General features: G+C 43.4%; 1 protein-coding gene across 3 annotated transcripts in view; it reads left to right on the top strand.

The window, feature by feature from the left end:
• Nucleotides 1-18,900, top strand: part of DARS2 (aspartyl-tRNA synthetase 2, mitochondrial) — a 55,805-nt gene that overhangs the window by 1,624 nt on the left and 35,281 nt on the right. For 2 of the 3 annotated variants that reach the window (XM_077453250.1, XM_077453251.1), the window contains exons 2-5: nt 3,985-4,225; nt 9,315-9,414; nt 11,630-11,696; nt 15,290-15,391. In XM_077453250.1, the coding sequence (XP_077309376.1) occupies nt 4,093-4,225; nt 9,315-9,414; nt 11,630-11,696; nt 15,290-15,391 (402 nt within the window). In that variant the 5' untranslated portion in view covers nt 3,985-4,092. Of the gene's footprint in view, nt 1-3,984; nt 4,226-9,314; nt 9,415-11,629; nt 11,697-15,289; nt 15,392-18,900 lie in introns of those variants that run through there. The other variant, XM_077453252.1, reaches the window with a different exon arrangement.

Here is an 18,900-nt window from a genome sequence, read left to right as displayed (position 1 = left end):
TTTGACTACTTGACCCCCCAGGCCAATTCTGACATGTCTCTCATACACGTAAAAATCCTTTTTTTTGCTAAAATATTACTTAGAACCCCCAAATACTAACACACCGTCACATACAGCCTCTCCTCTTTGTCTGGGCACTTTGATAGACAGATCACCCGTCCAATACTCCGATGGGTGATCTGTCTATCAAAGTTCCCCGGACAAGAGGGAGGGGCTGTGTGTGGCAGGGAACACACAGCTATTGAAGTGAAAGCTGTTATGTTCCCGGCTTTCTAATCAACCAGGCGGCGGCTCTCCTCTCCTCTCTTCTGTGCTATAGGACACCCCCGTGATGGGCGGCACCAGGGGTGAGGGCGGAGTCAAGCCCCGCCCCATTTTCAGCTCCATTATCAGTAAATTTTCTCTTTTGGCAAATTGCCAAAAAGGCCATTTTCGGCGGGCAAAATTTTGGTGCATCATATATAGAGAGAGGATGCACTGAAGATGGCCTTTTCGACAATCTGTTGAAAGAGAAAAATGTCCGATAATGGGTCGGGGGGGGGCGGCTGTGATCCACTCCTGGTGCCGCCCATCATGGGAGTGTCCTATAGCACAGAAGAGAGGAGAGCCGCCGCCTGGTTGATTAGAGCTCTGGGAACATAACAGCTTTTGTTTCAATAGCTGTGCGTTTTGTTGCCACGTGCCGTCATGAACAGCCCCTCCCCCCTTTCCTGGGGAACTTTGATAGATGGATCACCCGTTTCAGTATTGGACGGGTGATCTGTCTATCAAAGTGCCTGGACAAAGAGAAGGGGCTGTATGTGACGGCGCGTGGAGTACCATGTCCCCAGTCTCTTACCATCTCCTGTATAAAAATATTTTTTAAAATATAAGTTTTCGGCCTAGTGTGTTTTTCATTTTCGGTATAGGTTTTGGCACAAAATAAAAAAATCTATTGATAACCTGTGCACAGCTAATTGGTATATATTATTAAAGTAGAACTATAGGCAACATTTTTTTTTCATCTTGGATAGAGTAAGAGACGGTTAAAACCCCTTTCAGATTTTTTTTTCCGCCATCTATGTCCGATTGCTGACATTTTCATTCACTTCCTGTTCCATAGGCAAACATGAAGTGAGGGAAAATCCCTGCAAATTAAGGGAATTCCTTAGGGACCCCCAGGTTGCCAGAACTAATGTCTCCATTGGAAGATTTCCCCTCTTACTTTTATGGGGACAACCCAAAGTTTGGGATTTTCTTTTACTTTCAATGATAATGGTAAACAGGATAAATTGAGAGGATGAATCTACCTAACGCATAGCAATAAAAACTGACAAGCATTCAAATCCCTCCGCACTCTAGCCAAAACTAAAAATAAAGTTTTGCCTTTAGTTATACTTTAAGACTGTCACAATGAGCTAGTATGCGGTGCATGTTAGTACACTATGACTTCAACCTGCAGGGAGGCCCAATTTGTTTTATATTTATGGCAGTTTACTACTGCTTTAAATTATTCATAGGTGACTCTTTAAAAGCCTTTACAAGTTTCCAGTTTTAACCACTTGCCGCCCGCCCTATTACAAATTGATGGTGGCAAAGTGGTTTCATAATCCTGATCGGCCGTCATATGATGTCCTCAGGATTATGAGCCGCTGCGCGCCCCCGGGGGCGCGCATCACGGCGATCGTTGTTGCGGGGTGTCAGTCTGACACCCTGCAACTACGATCTCGGTAAAGAGTCTCCGACGGAGACTCTTTACCACGTGATCAGCCGTGTCCAATCACGGCTGATCACAGTGTAAATAGGAAGAGCCGGTGATCAGCTTTTCCTCACTCGCGTCTGTCAGACGCGAGTATAGGAGAGCCGATCGGCTGCTCCTCTGACAGGGGGGGCCTGTGCTGATCGATTATCAGCACAGCCCCCCCGAGGATGCCCACACTGGACCACCAGGGACGCCACCAGACTACCAGGGATGCCCAGGATAAGGTATGCCACCCTAGACCACCAGGGATTCCAGTCAGTGCCACAATGGATGCCAATCAGTGCCCATAATGGATGCCAATCAGTGCCCACAATGGGCATCACTGATTGGCATGCATTATTGTTTGGCACTGATTGGCATCCATTAGTACAGTTTATTATAATACAATGCCGCCTATCAGTTCCCATCCGTGCCGCCTATCAGTGCCCATCCATGCCCACCTGTGCCGCCTACCCATGCCCACCTGTGCCACCTACCCATGCCCACCTGTGCTGACTACCCATGCCCACCTGTGCCGCCTATCCATGCCCATCCATGCCAGCTATCAGTGCCAATTTGTGCCACCTATCAGTGCCCATCAGTGTCGCCCATCAGTGCCACCCATCAGTGCCACCTATCAGTGCCCATCAGTGCCGCCTATCAGTGTCCATCAATGCCACCTCATCAGTGCCACTTCATTGGTGCCACCTCATCGGTGCCCATCAGTGCCGCCTTATCATTGCCCATCAGTGTATCCCCATCAGTGCCCATCAGTGAAGGAGAAAATTTACTTATTTACAAAGTTTTGAAACTGAAACAAAAAAACCCCCTTTTTTTTTTTTTTTTTTTTAATTTTCGGTATTTTTTTATTTGTTTAGCAAAAAATAAAAACCGCAGAGGTGATCAAATACCACCAAAAGAAAGCTCTATTTGTGGGAAAAAAATGATAAAAATTTCATTTGGGTACAGTATAGCATGACCGCGCAATTGTCATTCAAAGTGCGACAGCGCTGAAAGCTTAAAATTGGTCTGGGCAGGAAGGTGTTTAAGTGCCCTGTATTGAAGTGGTTAAACAGGAGGTCTTGTGCTGGACTTAATGCTCTCGCTCTGATGTTCGTGGTGATAACTCATGTGTGGTGTGATTGTCGTGTACAGGACCCACGTGCTTGTTTGCTTCTGCACAGGAGCATGGGGGGGGGGGCAGGGGCACTTTAAACATTTTTTAAATGATTTCATCATTTATTTTATTTAGATTTTACACCGTCCCTTTTAATTTTCTTTTGATCAACTCTATTGCTATCACAAGGGATGAACTTCATGGGCTGTGACGGGCCCTCTTTATGGAGTGATCTTCAGTACGAGGCCATATATACGTATGGCGGCATTGAGGTGGTAAAAAATGCACCACACAGGGACGCATGATGCTAGGACATTATATACTTTTGCTGGGATTTCTTCTATGTTTTGGTGTGCTGTTAAGAAAAAATGGCAACCACATATATGTTCTAGAGTGCAGAGTGGTTTTCCTGCGGGTTGGAAATGTGCACACAGTTATGCACTCGTTTTTGACCTGCACATATGTGAACCTAGCAGGGCCCATTCACACTATAACACACACAAACCTTTGTCTGCAGTGCATTGCTTTTGACACATTTACACATGTACATTATGATGCAATATTATACAAACGCGTAGCATATAATTGCATTGCTATGGAATGCATAGGAATGTATTGTTTTGGTGTGAACATGTAAAATCTATTGTTTTCTATGTGCCTTTACCTGCATTTTTCCATGCGACAACAAACTATCAAACCTCAAATTCCATCATGCCTTTGGCTGTTAAAGTATTACAGCATTTCATGAGACTTGTAGTTCCACAGGAGACAAAGTGCTCATGTTGCCTACCTCTGGGTCAGGTTTTTCTGTGTCTCTGTTGGAAAGATTTCTGCTCACTTCCTGTCTTGGTGGCATCAGTCTCTGGACAGCGAGGGGAAGTTTCCCCAAGAGGGACTCAGAGTTCCCAAGCTTAGTCAAAACTATACAAAAAATGGTTTGGGTGAGTTTTATTAATTAAAATAATGTGCGTTGCAGAATCCAATTTCTTTCATTACATGGAAATTTAGTAGCTCTGGTTCTGAGGGTTTTATACTTCTGGTCTTTCTTTTTTATGTTATTTTTTTTTCTGCTGCTTGTGTTTTTTTTTTTTTTTTTTGATTATTAGCCACTGTATGATCATTTTTTTATTTATTTTTTGCCTTGCAGTAACTTGCTTTGTAAGGCAGAAGACGTCCCTAGAGGATCCGTGTTTAGTTTTCATATCACAGACATAATAAGTATAATCAGTGGACGGCCGCTCCCGTTGATCATACGATGGCTCTTCGTGCTGGTCTCAGGCTATTCATGGGCTGTGGAGCTGTAAGCAGACGACAGGTTATCAGAAGCTTCTGCCTGGTGCACAGAATACAGGCTGCCAGTTCTGGTCATGAATGTCCTAGAACTCCAGGTGAGGAATTGTTCATTATTCAAAGGTACCTGCTGTAGTTCCAGGGTTTTCAAGCTGCCAGTCACTCCAGCAGTCCAGGGATTTGAAATCCCTGCCATTCTCTGACTGCACTTCTAGAGCCAGGGGGACTCTGACTGGTTAGTGCTGTCACATTGTCTGACAAAGTGTGCATGTTTTTGTGCTCGTAAGATCCACCTACAGTATGTTAACATGAATACTCTTATAGGCCAAGTGTACATGTTTATGCCCTTATTGCATACCTACAGGTAAACAAGCATGCCCTTACTGGCCAATCGGATGTCTCTATATAAACATGCATACTCTGATAGGCCAAATGCACATGTTTATGCTGTCATCAGATACGCCTATATAAATCTGCATCTTTATATAGGCCTAATGCATATGTTTATACTCTCATCAGACACCTCCATTTAAAAAAACTGACCAAGTATGCATGTTTATGTGGTTATCGGCTACCCCCATATAAGCACGCATATTCTTAGGCCTCTTACACACAATCAGATTTTCAGATGACCGAACGTCTGTTTTTTGTTGCATGCTAGTCTCATGTCGAAAGTGAAAAGGTTACTCACCATGCCAAAATTCTTGTATGACAGAATTCAACTTCAGAAGTGATGTAATGTGTTGACTAGGTTTGAATGTATTCTTTCTGAGCATGCGTAGTCTTGCGCTTACGGTTTTTTTTTTTTTTGTATGAAAACCGTACTAATTAAACGAACATTGGATGTTGAGTTCACATACAACAAAAATTTTATAGTCCACGCATCCAGCTTTTGTCTGACAAAAACCGGAATCGGCTGTCGAAAAGCACCATACTAACTATCCGAAAATCAGCAGATCATTCGTCTGACGAAATTTTACTTCCGATTTTGGTATGGTGTGTATGGGCCTTTTATAGACCAGGTGTTCACATTTATGTGCTCAGATATCCGTGGGGCTGGTCTTCTCTTAAAGAGCCAACAGCAACGGTGTGCAAAAATCCAACCTGGCCATTTTGTCTATTTAAGTAAAAAATGACTAGTTGATCATACAGCCACAATGTGCTCCAGATGTGAGTTTTGTACTCCCAGATACAGAGGATGTAGAATCCAGCACTGGGGTGATGTACAGATGCTGCACAAAGACAACAAACGCAAGCCTGGAACCCTGAGCCCTAGCAGCCACTCTGAGTGAAGGAGGCACTGGGGTGATGTACAGATGCTGCACAAAGACAACAAACGCAAGCCTGGAACCCTGAGCCCTAGCAGCCACTCTGAGTGAAGGAGGCATCTGCCTGGTTGCTAGGAACCATTGTTGCTAGGGACTACAGCACCAGCATTTATTTTAATCAGCCCCAGCTCCTCCCCAGCCCCCATGCCAGGACTCTTAGTACTACAGCAGCCCTACACCAGGTGCTGAGAGTATGGGGTGGGTACTTACTGGTCAAGACAGGTGCTTTGAGGTGACTCACCAGAAGAAAGCATTGGTCCTAGCATAAATGACCTAGGACTCTCAGCATCTCTGAGAACTCTCCCTTCTGTGCAGGGGCTTACTGGTGAACACACAACCAACCAAAGGTCACAGTGCTATATCACAGGGGCCGTGATCATTACTATCATGGATGAGAACCCATCTCAACAACTGCATAGAGCCCACAATAGCAAATACACCATGTGACAGCCAGACATGAGAAATATCTCCCACCTAATCATAAATACTTGTCTACTCCAAGATGAAAATTAAGTAGCATGCGGGAATGATCCATCTGATTAAAGAGCATTTAGAGAAAAATGGCAATAAACTTGTGCACATATAAGAACTTCCACAATCACTCCCAATACCTACGTGATGCCATATGAGGAGGGAGAGACACAGATAGCTAGAAAGTGCAGCGATGGTGCTATAAACACAATCGGATCATCAAGTAAATAAACATCCATAGACACTCTTCCTCCTAATAGAAAGAGCAACAATGTTCAGCTGGATGCAAAGTATTTGACAGCTTACTGGTGAACGACCTTCCCTTTGTCTCAGCTACCTCCTAGCATTGTCTGTCCAAGAAAGACTTCCGGGCCCTCTCTTTGCCCTCATACCGCAGAATTGTTCAGGACTTCCCTGCCAGCTTATAGGCACTACTGGAAGCTCCCAACTCTATCACTGACCGGGAAGGAAGGGGGGGGGGCAGAGCAGGGGTGCACACTTTCCTGTGACTACATGAGTTGCGAGCACATGACATTAAGTGCTCTGACAACCCGCAGCACAAAAGGAGGCCGCGCTGCCCCCTGGAGCATGGGTGGGGTCGCAATTGCGATCCTTGCGACCCCTTATGCTACGCCCATGCATTAGGGGTCTAACTGACCACCAATGTCTCTCTTTTTAGAGGACCCATCACTTGCCCAATGCTATCACAAAGAGGGTTGTTAGGCCCTTGTGGTAGCAATAAAGTTTTACAGGAAAAAATAAAATGGTGTGTGTAAAAAAAAAAAAAAAAAATATATATATATATATATATATATATATTTTATAATATTTTTTTTGTTTTTAAACTCACTCCTGTAAACACCCCGTATAGAACACGCAGCATAGGGAAAGCATGAGTATGTAAACATCAGTTGTGTAATAAAAGTGAGTCATCACTAACGTTGAAGTGAGAGCAATAACTCTAGGGTTCATGGTTAACTCTAAACAAGGGGCGTACCTACAGGTGTTGCAGGGGTCGCAATTATCACCCAACTCTATGCTCCAGGGGACCCGTGCGCCCCCCTATATCCCTTAAGATTTCCTCCTGCAGCTGCTGAATGCCCACTTCTCTCCCTCCCACAGGCATTCAGTGCCTGCAGGTGGAAAATGGAGAGGTCAGTTCCTCTACATGCAGCCACCCCCACCGCTCCTCCTATCCAGTTTTTTTCTGCTGCCCCCGTTTGCTCTCTCCTGGGACCCCCCTCATCCATGTCGAGTTCCATCCTTCCCTCATCTGCTGGCTGCTGCGGGGGATGTGTCAGGATAGAGAGCAGGGAATGGGCCTGTAAATCTGTTATCTACCAGCCCCTTTGTTGTCTGGTATATACCAGTGAGCTCATTCATTCAATCACTGACTGTCCGTTCATAATTGAAACATAGTAAACTGTTTACTATGCTTCAGTTAGTGAATGAAGGGGAAGTTCTGTACAGAGCTATTCCTATCCATTCATTCTGTGCTACTGAAGCTGCAGAGATGGAGACTGAGGGCAGTGTCTTTAATCTCCATTCTCTGTCTCAGAGGTGAAACATCAAAGGTCTGTTTTAGACCTCTGATATCTCATTCTCACCAAAGCCCCCCAAAGGAACTTCTAAACAAATTTGTAAAATTATTAAAAAGAAAAAAATATGGTAAATAAATAAAAAAACTACTGACACTAGTGGCAGAACTACCAGGGTCACAAAGGTCGCATTTGTGACCAGGCCCGGCATTCTGCCACCGGGCTCGCCGGTATCAGAGGGAGGGCTTCATGGTTTCTTGCATCAGTCTAGTTACACCACTGCTCTAGACTGATAACCTGTGAAGGCTTTTAAAACATCACCTATGGAGAATTTTGGGTGCCATCGTGTTTTTTTTTTAATATTTATTTATTTATTTATTTTTTGCAATTTCACGTGTGCGCACAATTTTAAAGCTTCCCATGTTTGATATCTGTTTATGTGATGCGACCCAATCTTTTATGTTTTACTAAAAAAAAGTGGGTATGATATTGTATTTGTTTGCACTAAAATTAATTTTAGTGTATTTATTTTATTTTCTTTAAATATGTGTTTGATAAATATTTATGCAAATATCTCGTGACATAGAAAATTGCAACTGCCAACATTTTATTCTCCAAGGTCTCGGTTTTCAGAAAATATATACTTGTTAGAGTCTACATTTTTATTTATTTTTTTGCTAGAAATGCCTTTACCGTGTGCAAGAAATTAAAAAAAATGTCCTCTGTAGACAAGTGGCTAAAGAGAATATGTAATCGACTGGTATGGATTTAGGGTTGTAGAACTGTCTGAAAGAACTTGGTCAACTTCAGCAGCTGGTTGGGGTAAATATTTCCAGGTCAGAAGCACATTATTTAAGCAGAAAAAGACAAACTGCTGTTCTGCAGCTCTGAAAATAGACAGAATGGAATTATTTATATGTATATATGTTTATTCTAAAACCTTGTCTTGCCTTTTAACAATAAACAATAAATCAGCAATTTGTCCAAAGAGCAAGAGATTAGAAATAAGTGAAACTATGACAAAATCTAACAGAAGTAATTTTTTATAATGCCCCCCCCCCCCCCCCACCCCCCCACCACCATGTTGGCTCTTCCTCCCCGCAATGCTTCTGGCTTCCCTATTCTCCCCCGGCTGCAGCAGGGAATCTTTCAATCTGGAGAACAGGGAAGGGGCTAGTAAATATGTAATTTTCCCCAGCCCCTTCCTTTTCTAAATGAACACACTCGCTCACAGTGTTCATTCATAACTGAAGCATGGTAAACTGTTTACTATGCTTGAGTTTGTGAATGAACAGGGAGCCGCTCAACACAGAGCACTTCCCATTCATTCACTGTATAGTGCAGCTGAGGCTGCAGAGAAAGGCGAGTGTGTATGAGCTTTGGGTTGGGCACTCTAGTGCAATAGGCTGTGCACACCTATGGCTGTGTGTATGAATGACGCAATCATGTGGGCGGAGCCCTGCACAGTCACGCTGTTTTTAAAAAGTGACAGCTAGTACGGGGAACTTCTCCCCGTATTGTAGTCACAGAGAGGGGGTATTGGGCAGTGGCTGCAGCATTGGGAACATGTTCCATTCTAAAAAACAGGTGCAACATGTAAGCTGTTCCCAAAGGTGGACCAAGGCCTTTTGGAATTTGAGAAATATTCATGCAGTAACTTGTGCACATTCCATTTAATTAGCCAATCATGTGCGGGAGAAAAGGGTAACCCATAATTTGCTTTTTACTTGCTTTTTTTTTTTAAAGATTCTTTAGTAAATCTGCCTTTTATGTGTGCACACTTGAGGCCCTCTACATTAAGACAGTTGGCCACCTCATCTACATAATTTATTTATTTCAATTTCCTGCAGATTTGAGCAGCTTTATCTCTCGGTCACACACATGCGGAGAGTTGAACACGGATCACGTCGGTCAGGAAGTCACGTTGTGTGGGTGGCTCCAGTATCAGAGGTGAGTACAGAGAGTTGTTGGTATATGCAGAATGTTGTGCTACATACAGCCTGCTTTTCTCTTCTCAAAGACAGAAATAAGGTTGTATGTCATCCAAAAATTATTATAATGGCCCGTACACACGATCCGAAAATCGTACGATTCTTCCTCCTCCGACGTTTTTGTACGATATTCGGATCATGTGTATGGGCCATTACTTGTCATCTGTGCCTAATCATGTAATGGCCTCCATTTGTGGTAGGAGTGGTTTTCTCCTATAGTTTGCTGTTTTGGAATCCAGTAAGTTACTTTTGTAGACTTTATTTAGGCTGTCTGTCTAGATTTTAACTGCATAGGTGCAGAACATCTTCTATTTTATGTAAATAAAATATTAGTGTGCAAGAAATTGGGATTATTCTTATGTAGAAAACAGACCCTCTAAATTTTTCACAGTCTCTTGCCCTAAAAGGAACCTGATCTGGTCATTTCCTATTCCTACATGTATTTGAAGGGGTAACTTATAGGGCTAGAGGGATATCATGATCCTTCACTAGTGAATTACAAGCATGATATGCACAGGCTGGTTTCCAGGTCAGGAACTAGGTAGTAAAGGAAGGATCAGGATGACCAGTAGTCCTCCACCCCACTAGATTTAGTGAAACTTGGTAAAATCTGATTAAATTTGGGGTACACTGTTGTAAAGATAAATGTGTCCTAAGGGCAGTGTCTCTTTTAAAATACATGTCTAATATTTACCATGACCAGAGCTGATGAATACAACATTTGCTGCCTTGCAGTGGTACTAGTATATACCTGAAGCTCTATAGGGACACACTAGTGCTGTAACAGGTGAAACCACCTCACGCAGCAGGGAGACTTGAGCATCGGAGTCATCTGCAAGTGTTGATGCTGAACAAGCTCTCTGCAAGAGAGCACAAGATGGGTTAGCCAATATGCTTAAAATCAGACATGTATTTTAAAGAAACCCTGTGGTTGGGATAAACCATAGACTATATCTACTTAATGCTCCACTATTTAATATGTATGTAAATGCTATTAACGAACTTCTCTTATTTGCTGTATGTCAGTCTATTAAATATACAACTGGAAGCATTTTGCTATTTCTGTTTGATAAATAAAAAAACAAAACTGTTGATTCTCAGAAATTCAGAGCTGTCCCGTTTGCTCTCCACATGTCCTGTATTATCTCACAGATCCATTCTAGTTTATATATTGGACTACAGAATAGTTGAGTAGTTTAGCAGAATACTCTGGGCAGGGGTGACAACACTGTATCCACAAAAATGCTGTGTGTTGTCAGCACACAACAGGGCCGAAGAGCTAAGTGCTTTATTTGGCAGATCGAAAGGTAATTTACTTGTACTTGTAGGGCTTTAACCACTTCAGCCCCGGACCATTTGGCTGGCCAAAGATCAGAGCAGTTATTGCGATTCGGCACTGCGTTGCTTTAACTCACAATTGCGCAGTCGTGTGATGTGGCTCTCAAACAAAACTGACATCTTTTTTTTTTCCCCACAAATAGAGCTTTCTTTTGGTGGTATTTGATCACCTCTGCGGTTTTTATTTTTTGCCATATAAACAAGAAAAGAACGACAATTTAGAAAAAAAAACTTTTTTTTTTTTACTATAATAAATATCCCCCAAAAATATATAAAAAAAAATTTTTCCTCAGTTTAGGATGATACGTATTCTTCTACATATTTTTGGTAAAAAAAATCGCAATACGCGTTTGGTTTGCGCAAAAGCTATAGCGTCTACAAAATAGGGGATAGTTTTATGGCATTTTTATTAATAATTTTTTTTTTTTTTTTTTTTTTTACTAGTAATGGCGGCGATCAGCAATTTTTATCGTGACTGCGACATTATGGCAGACACATTGGACAATTTTGACACATTTTTGGGACCATTCACATTTCTACAGCGATCAGTGCGTTATATATATATATATATATATATATATATATATATATATATATATATATATATATATATATATATATACCGCATACATCTTTTTCCATCCTCACTACATACCTTCCGACCCAGGAGTTTGTGATGCTAGAGACAAAGTCATGTTACTAGAGCAGTGACAGAACTGAGGGACCTCTGAAGAAGACAGTCAATGTCTGCATCTTGTTCCCATGAAGGGAAGCCACAATTCTTATTTGTTAATGTGTGGACTTAAAAGTCTATTTCTCCATCTTTCTTTCCACAGAGGGGATATGTTTCTTATACTGAGGGATTTTCATGGACTGACACAGGTTATTCTTCCATCAGGGGAGGTATGATCATTTTATACTGTCTATCTAGTCAGGATTTTGTGTCTGGACGATAAATTGCAGCTTTGTTTATGAGCCAAACAGTGGCTCTAGCCAGAGTTAAAGAGCTCTGAAAATAGGATTTCTGTAGTTTCTATATCTCCTTTTATAACCACTTTAGCGTATAGCTGTCACCAACCTGAGCTATTCAAACTGAGATTAAGGGGTAAAGCTGAAAAGGCTGAGGTCATCTGTAATGAACGCCATGTTTTAAAAACAATCAATAGCGCCATAGACCTAGATGGCTCAATAGATTATATGCATATTTTGACTCTTAGACCCCTTTCACACTGGGGTGTTTTTCAGGCGCTTTTGGACTAAAAATATTGCCCGTAAAGCACCTGAAAAAGTCCTGCAAGCAGCATCTTTCGGGCAGTGCGGGACCAGTGTATACAGCACTCCTCCACCACCCCTGCCATTGGGCACAGCTGCCGAAGCGCCTGCAAAGTAATTTGCGGGCCCTTTATTCGATCGCTAGTGTGGGTTAAAAGCTCCCCGATAACGCCCGAAAACAGCTAAAATCGGCGGCACTTTACAGCTAGCGCCCCCTTTCCCCCATGTGAAAGTAGCCTTACTGTAAATGTCAAACGTGGCTTCGTTTTTGTCACCTTCTCCTGCCTATTGGTCCCTTAATGTGTTAGGTGCCTTCACTGACCAATAGGGAGGCAGAGGATGGAATAAAGACAAGCTTATATTTTTAGGGTGCCACATCAATGGTATTAGAGTCTAGAGTAGTCCTTTATTGATGAAAAGTCAGCAGGATAAGCGTCCCAATGTGTTTCAGGAGTCGAGCTCCTCCTTCGCCAGGGTTTGTAAGTTTTATGTTACTTGAAGAATTTGTAGATTTCATGCTGAGTAACTTGCTTGTCCATGTGTTTGATGTTATAGTTATAAATACTTTCCAACCCTTCAGCCATGGTTCATAATGATGTAGTGCTGGATTCGTAGCGATTTCTGTGTTTTTCCCACACCGCATCACAATCGCACTCAGTTCCTGTGAACTCCTGCGAGTGTTAATGTTAATCTAACATCACCCCAAAAACCGTTTTGCAAAACGTAGTGCAATTGGCAGAATCATGCGGGTGCAGTGCATTTTTAGCCATAAAAAATGTACCACACAGTCTTCGCATGTGATGTGCACAGGAATGTGGTTCGAATCACATGCGGTGTTCCGCACGGTTGTGAGCACAAACTCAGAGTTTAGGCATCACTGAGGTGATGCAACTTAAAAGCCCCGATGAAGTTTGAGCGTGTGAACCCCCAAAACACTTTGGCTTTCCTATCTTGCTAATTAAAGCGGAGCTCCAGCCCCCCACAAAAAAAATAAGTCAACAGCTTCAAATACTTTAGCTGCTGACTTTTAATATTAGGACACTTGCCTTTCCAGGAATCCCACAATGTCGACACCCCAGACAATTTTTCATTCAGCTCACGGTTGCTGCCACTGCCATTCCTTATAAGGGAAAATGACAGTGAAGCCTTGTGGCTTCACAGCCGGTTTCCTACTACGCATGTGTAGTGTGCTGCGTTTTGTGAATGGCCCGGCAGCGGGGGAATGAGGAGGTGGGGGCAAACTTCCGGGGGAACTCACCACAGCGGGGTCTCGCGTTAATAGGGACCGGGTACCTATCAAAGAAAGGTGCCAAATGGGGCAGCTGAGGGGGGAAGCTTCCCTTTTTGGGTGGAGCTTCACTTTAAAGAGCTACTCCTGGAATTTTCATTGGTTTGACACCCATAGTGCTACCTACTGGATTTTCTTAGTACCTTTCCCTTTGTTCGTTATGTGAGAGCGGCCTCAACAAAGCAATTAAGCTTAAAGTGGAGTTCCACCCACATATTTCACTCCTCACCATGCAGCACTAATATGCATCCTTGGCAATTGGCAATTTTTTCTTTTTACTGTTCACTTACCTGATTTATGCCTATATCTAATTTCACTTCCTCCTTTAGGGGCAGCGGCGCCATACGTCATTTCCGGATTTGCATTGGCTCCCGGGAAATCTTGGTCAGCTTGATATGGCACGGCTCCAGTAACATTTAACATTGGCATCTATGGAAAATCTTGGTCAGCTTGACATGGCACTGCTCCAGTGCATGCCAAGCTGACCAAGATTTTCCATAGAAGCCAATTTTTAATGTTACTGGAGCTGTGCCATGTCCAGCTGACCAAGATTGCACCGCACTGCACATGCGCGAGATCAGCAGGTGCATGCTGGCTAGTCAGCATGCACGGAATCCAATAAGGACACTGCGGCTTCAGATGCCCACACTGGAAATGGCCGCGCTGTGCAGGAACTTCACAAAGCAAGAAAACAATGCAGCACAAATAGAAAACTGGGCATAATTTACAGCATACATTTGCGCTAGGCATGGGTATTCTTATCTTAATAGTTATCTGCCGTCATTTTACTGCGGTAGGTGGGCTCTCCTGGGCAAATCACTGTAGCTGTACGCTCGCCCTTCAAACAGCCTTAGCAGGCGCACGTGGCGCGTTACATAGGAGCTGATGCACATGCCTGACTGATGCACGGCAGCCGCAATGTCTGCCGGGCACACGCGATCGTTCCAGAGAGAGAATGGGGGATCTGTAAATGTAAACAGACAGATCCCAGTTCTGACAGGAGAATGGAGACCTCTAGTCACTACACTCTCCCCGCAGTTGGAAACACCTTCCTAGGGAACACATTTAACCCCTTCCCTGCCAGTGACATTTATACAGTAATCAATGGCTATTTTTAGCTCTGATCACTCTCTATAAATGTCAATGCTCCCAAAAAAGTGTCAAAAGTGTGCGATGTAGAAGAATACATATTGGCCTAAACCGAAAAAGTTAAAAAAAAAAAAAAAAAAAAAATTAAAAATTGTTGCTCTTTTTATGTTCATAGCGCAAAAAATAAAAACTGCAGAGGCGATAAAATACCACCAAAAGAAAGTCCTATTTGTGGGGTACGACCATACATTTGTCAGTTAAAACTATGCAGTGACGTATTGCAACAAATGGCCTGGTCATTAAGAGGGCAAATCCTTCTGGGGCTGAAGTGGTTAAAAGTCATATTTTTTGGCCAGAACTCCGCTTTAATGAGAGAATCATTAACAATACTGGACATTAACACTAGGAGGTTTTAGAGCCTCTTATGTATGCATTCACTTGTGCTACTGTCCTGCTCCCTACCGGTCTTGGCTCTCCCTTTCCTAGAAGAGACATCACATGCTGAGCTCAAGTTTACATCTAAGCTGTATAAGACACAGACAATGACATGCATGTTTGTACACTAGAATGTACATATACCAAATATATATGCTCTGCTCTTATTAGTAAACCTAGACTGGTGACAGATTACCAGAAAAATCATTCTGGTCTGTCACAACTTTTCATTGACAAAGAAGAGGGCTCCCCAATGGGGTTATGGACAACAGTGAAGGCTTAGCAATGTATAGAACCCTGACATACTCATAACAGAGATTGGCTATTTTGCATCGTGCTGCTCTTTAATCCTTTATTTTATAGAAATATAAATCTGCTCTCCCTAACTGGTTATTATTTTATTTTTTTGCAGTTTGGCTCTGAGGTCAGAAAGCAGGTGAAGGAGACCCCCTTGGAATCTGTGCTCCTAGTAAAGGGGATAGTGATAGCTCGCCCTTCTGGTCAGGAGAATCCCGTGAGTCTTTCCTTTTTCTTATCAGTCTTAAAGTGTAAGTTTAGCCAAAATCTAATCTAATGCTAAACCTACTTTCGGACACATTCTAACCCTAATCTATCTAACCCTGTAAAGAAACAAATCGCTACACATACCTTTTCTGAAGCCGATCCAATCCAGTCTCCAGCAAGGGTCGCTGTGTAAAGAGAGACAGCCGACAACGTCTGGAAAGTGACCTTACCCGTAGAGTTACTATGGGGTTTCCGTTGTCGGCTACCTCTCCTATACACTCCCACACACTGAAGCCATCGCTGACAACTCAGCGAGAGACCGGAGCCTCTGTAGGGTAAGTAAGTATAGCGATCTCTTCTTTACAGGGTTAGATAGATTAGGTTTAGAATGTGGCTAAGAGTAGGTTTAGCATTTTGGCTGAGCTTCCACTTTAAGATCCACTACATATACAGCAATCTGTACACTCTCCTTTAGATTTACCAACAACTATGTAGTGCAGAGCCCTGTCTGATTGGATAGAAATTGATTGGACATTTTTTGGTAGGTCCTTGTACTATATTAACAAAATAATGCAGCACCTCTGAATAAAGAAAAATTACCAACTTAAAGCATGTGCTATCAACACAGCATTCATAATGTGCAAAAACCATCCACAATATTCAAAAATTATGATAAAAAAAGATTAAATCAGTGTAAATAAAGTCCAATGCAAAAGAGTCCAAAATATGTGATCAATATTACCGTCAATGAAGTGTCTTCCACCAGCTAATGAAAAACCTCTACACCATGTGTGAGCAACAGAAATAAAATGCACTTACCGACATTAAAGCTGCCAGAGGAAAGCAACAGCATGTGTGTTTGTGTCAACGAGCTCCATTCTCACAATGAGGACACCCCACAGTACCGCTTCTCACCACTGAGGACAGTAAGAAGGTTTGGTTGATACTATCTGGGGATAAAAAAATGCTCACCACACGGAGCCACAAACAGGGGACCACATATTGTATATTAATTAAAAAGTATAAATTCCATATAAAAAGTAAAAGGCTTCAACTAAATGCCAGTATAGCGATTGCCATGACAAATAAAACAGTGCACTTAGAAAGAGAGCCGCTGTAGTGTCATATTTTGCTGCCTATCACAGGATGCTGCGGAAGTGACGTTGCCGCCAGAAATTGCGTACTGCGCATGCGCAAAGCGTTCCAAACACTCGCGCCGTGCGTTCCAACATAGTTTCGGCAATACAGTTCAGCGAAACCATCACATAATGTTACGGAAGTGACGTTACAGACAACACAAACACTGGGCCGTGCGTTACAACACTAATACTTCCCTTGTTACCTCGTATCATTTTTTACCAACCATGCTGAGCTACGTGCCGTGTTAGGTTCTGCATTGCTGGGACTTGTAGTGCCTATCCTGAGCTACATGCTTCAATGTTCAGTGTCCTCATCCCTATCCCCGAGCTTCAATGTTCAGTGTCCTCATCCTTATCCCTGAGCTTCAATGTTCAGTGTCCTCATCCTTATCCCCGTGCTTCAATGTTCAGTGTCCTCATCCCTATCCCCGAGCTTCAATGTTCAGTGTCCTCATCCTTATCCCTGGGCTTCAATGTTCAGTGTCCTCATCCTTATCCCTGTGCTTCAATGTTCAGTGTCCTCATCCTTATCCCCGTGCTTCAATGTTCAGTGTCCTCATCCCTATCCCCGAGCTTCAATGTTCAGTGTCCTCATCCTTATCCCCCTGCTTCAATGTTCAGTGTCCCCATCCTTATCCCTGTGCTTCAATGTTCAGTGTCCTCATCCTTATCCCCCTGCTTCAATGTTCAGTGTCCTCATCCTTATCCCCAAGCTTCAATGTTCAGTGTCCTCATCCTTATCCCCGAGCTTCAATGTTCAGTGTCCTCATCCCTATCCCCGAGCTTCAATGTTCAGTGTCCTCATCCCTATCCCCCTGCTTCAATGTTCAGTGTCCTCATCCCTATCCCCCTGCTTCAATGTTCAGTGTCCTCATCCCTATCCCTGTGCTTCAATGTTCAGTGTCCTCATCCTTATCCCCGTGCTTCAATGTTCAGTGTCCTCATCCTTTTCCCTGTGCTTCAATGTTCAGTGTCCTCATCCTTTTCCCTGTGCTTCAATGTTCAGTGTCCTCATCCCTATCCCCATGCTTCAATGTTCAGTGTCCTCATCCTTATCCCCGAGCTTCAATGTTCAGTGTCCTCATCCCTATCCCCGAGCTTCAATGTTCAGTGTCCTCATCCCTATCCCCCTGCTTCAATGTTCAGTGTCCTCATCCTTATCCCTGTGCTTCAATGTTCAGTGTCCTCATCCCTATCCCCATGCTTCAATGTCCATTGTCCTCATCCTTATCCCCGAGCTTCAATGTTCAGTGTCCTCATCCTTATCCCCGAGCTTCAATGTTCAGTGTCCTCATCCCTATCCCCGAGCTTCAATGTTCAGTGTCCTCATCCCTATCCCCCTGCTTCAATGTTCAGTGTCCTCATCCCTATCGCCCTACTTCAATGTTCAGTGTCCTCATCCTTATCCCCGTGCTTCAATGTTCAGTGTCCTCATCCTTTTCCCTGTGCTTCAATGTTCAGTGTCCTCATCCCTATCCCCATGCTTCAATGTTCAGTGTCCTCATCCTTATCCCCGAGCTTCAATGTTCAGTATCCTCATCCCTATCCCCGAGCTTCAATGTTCAGTGTCCTCATCCCTATCCCCCTGCTTCAATGTTCAGTGTCCTCATCCTTATCCCCGTGCTTCAATGTTCAGTGTCCTCATCCTTTTCCCTGTGCTTCAATGTTCAGTGTCCTCATCCTTATCCCCCTGCTTCGATGAGGATACTGAACATTGAAGCACAGGGATAAGGATGAGGACACTGAACATTGAAGCACGGGGATAAGGATGAAGAGACTGAACATTGAAGCAGGGGGATAAGGATGAGGACACTGAACATTGAAGCCCGGGGATAAGGATGAGGACACTGTACATTGAAGCTCGGGGATAAGGATGAGGACACTGAACATTGAAGCTCGGGGATAAGGATGAGGACACTGAACATTGAAGCACAGGGATAAGGATGAGGACACTGAACATTGAAGCCCGGGGATAAGGATGAGGACACTGAACATTGAAGCCCGGGGATAAGGATGAGGACACTGAACATTGAAGCACGGGGATAGGGATGAGGACACTGAACATTGAAGCACAGGGATAGGGATGAGGACACTGAACATTGAAGCACAGGGATAAGGATGAGGACACTGAACATTGAAGCTCAGGGATCAGGATGAGGACACTGAACATTGAAGCACAGGGATAAGGATGAGGACACTGAACATTGAAGCTCGGGGGGGTTAAGGATGAGGACACTGAACATTGAAGCACAGGGATAAGGATGAGGACACTGAACATTGAAGCACAGGGATAAGGATGAGGACACTGAACATTGAAGCTCGGGGGGGTTAAGGATGAGGACACTGAACATTGAAGCATGAGGATAGGGATGAGGAGACT

The sequence above is a fragment of the Lithobates pipiens genome, unplaced genomic scaffold, assembly GCF_037356315.1.
Source record: "Lithobates pipiens isolate NorthernLeopardFrog02 unplaced genomic scaffold, aLitPip1_a1.2 Scaffold_23, whole genome shotgun sequence".
NCBI classification, from domain to species: Eukaryota; Metazoa; Chordata; class Amphibia; order Anura; family Ranidae; genus Lithobates; species Lithobates pipiens.
Note: the sequence above shows the minus strand (reverse complement) of the source record. Positions and strands in the feature narration are given on the sequence as shown.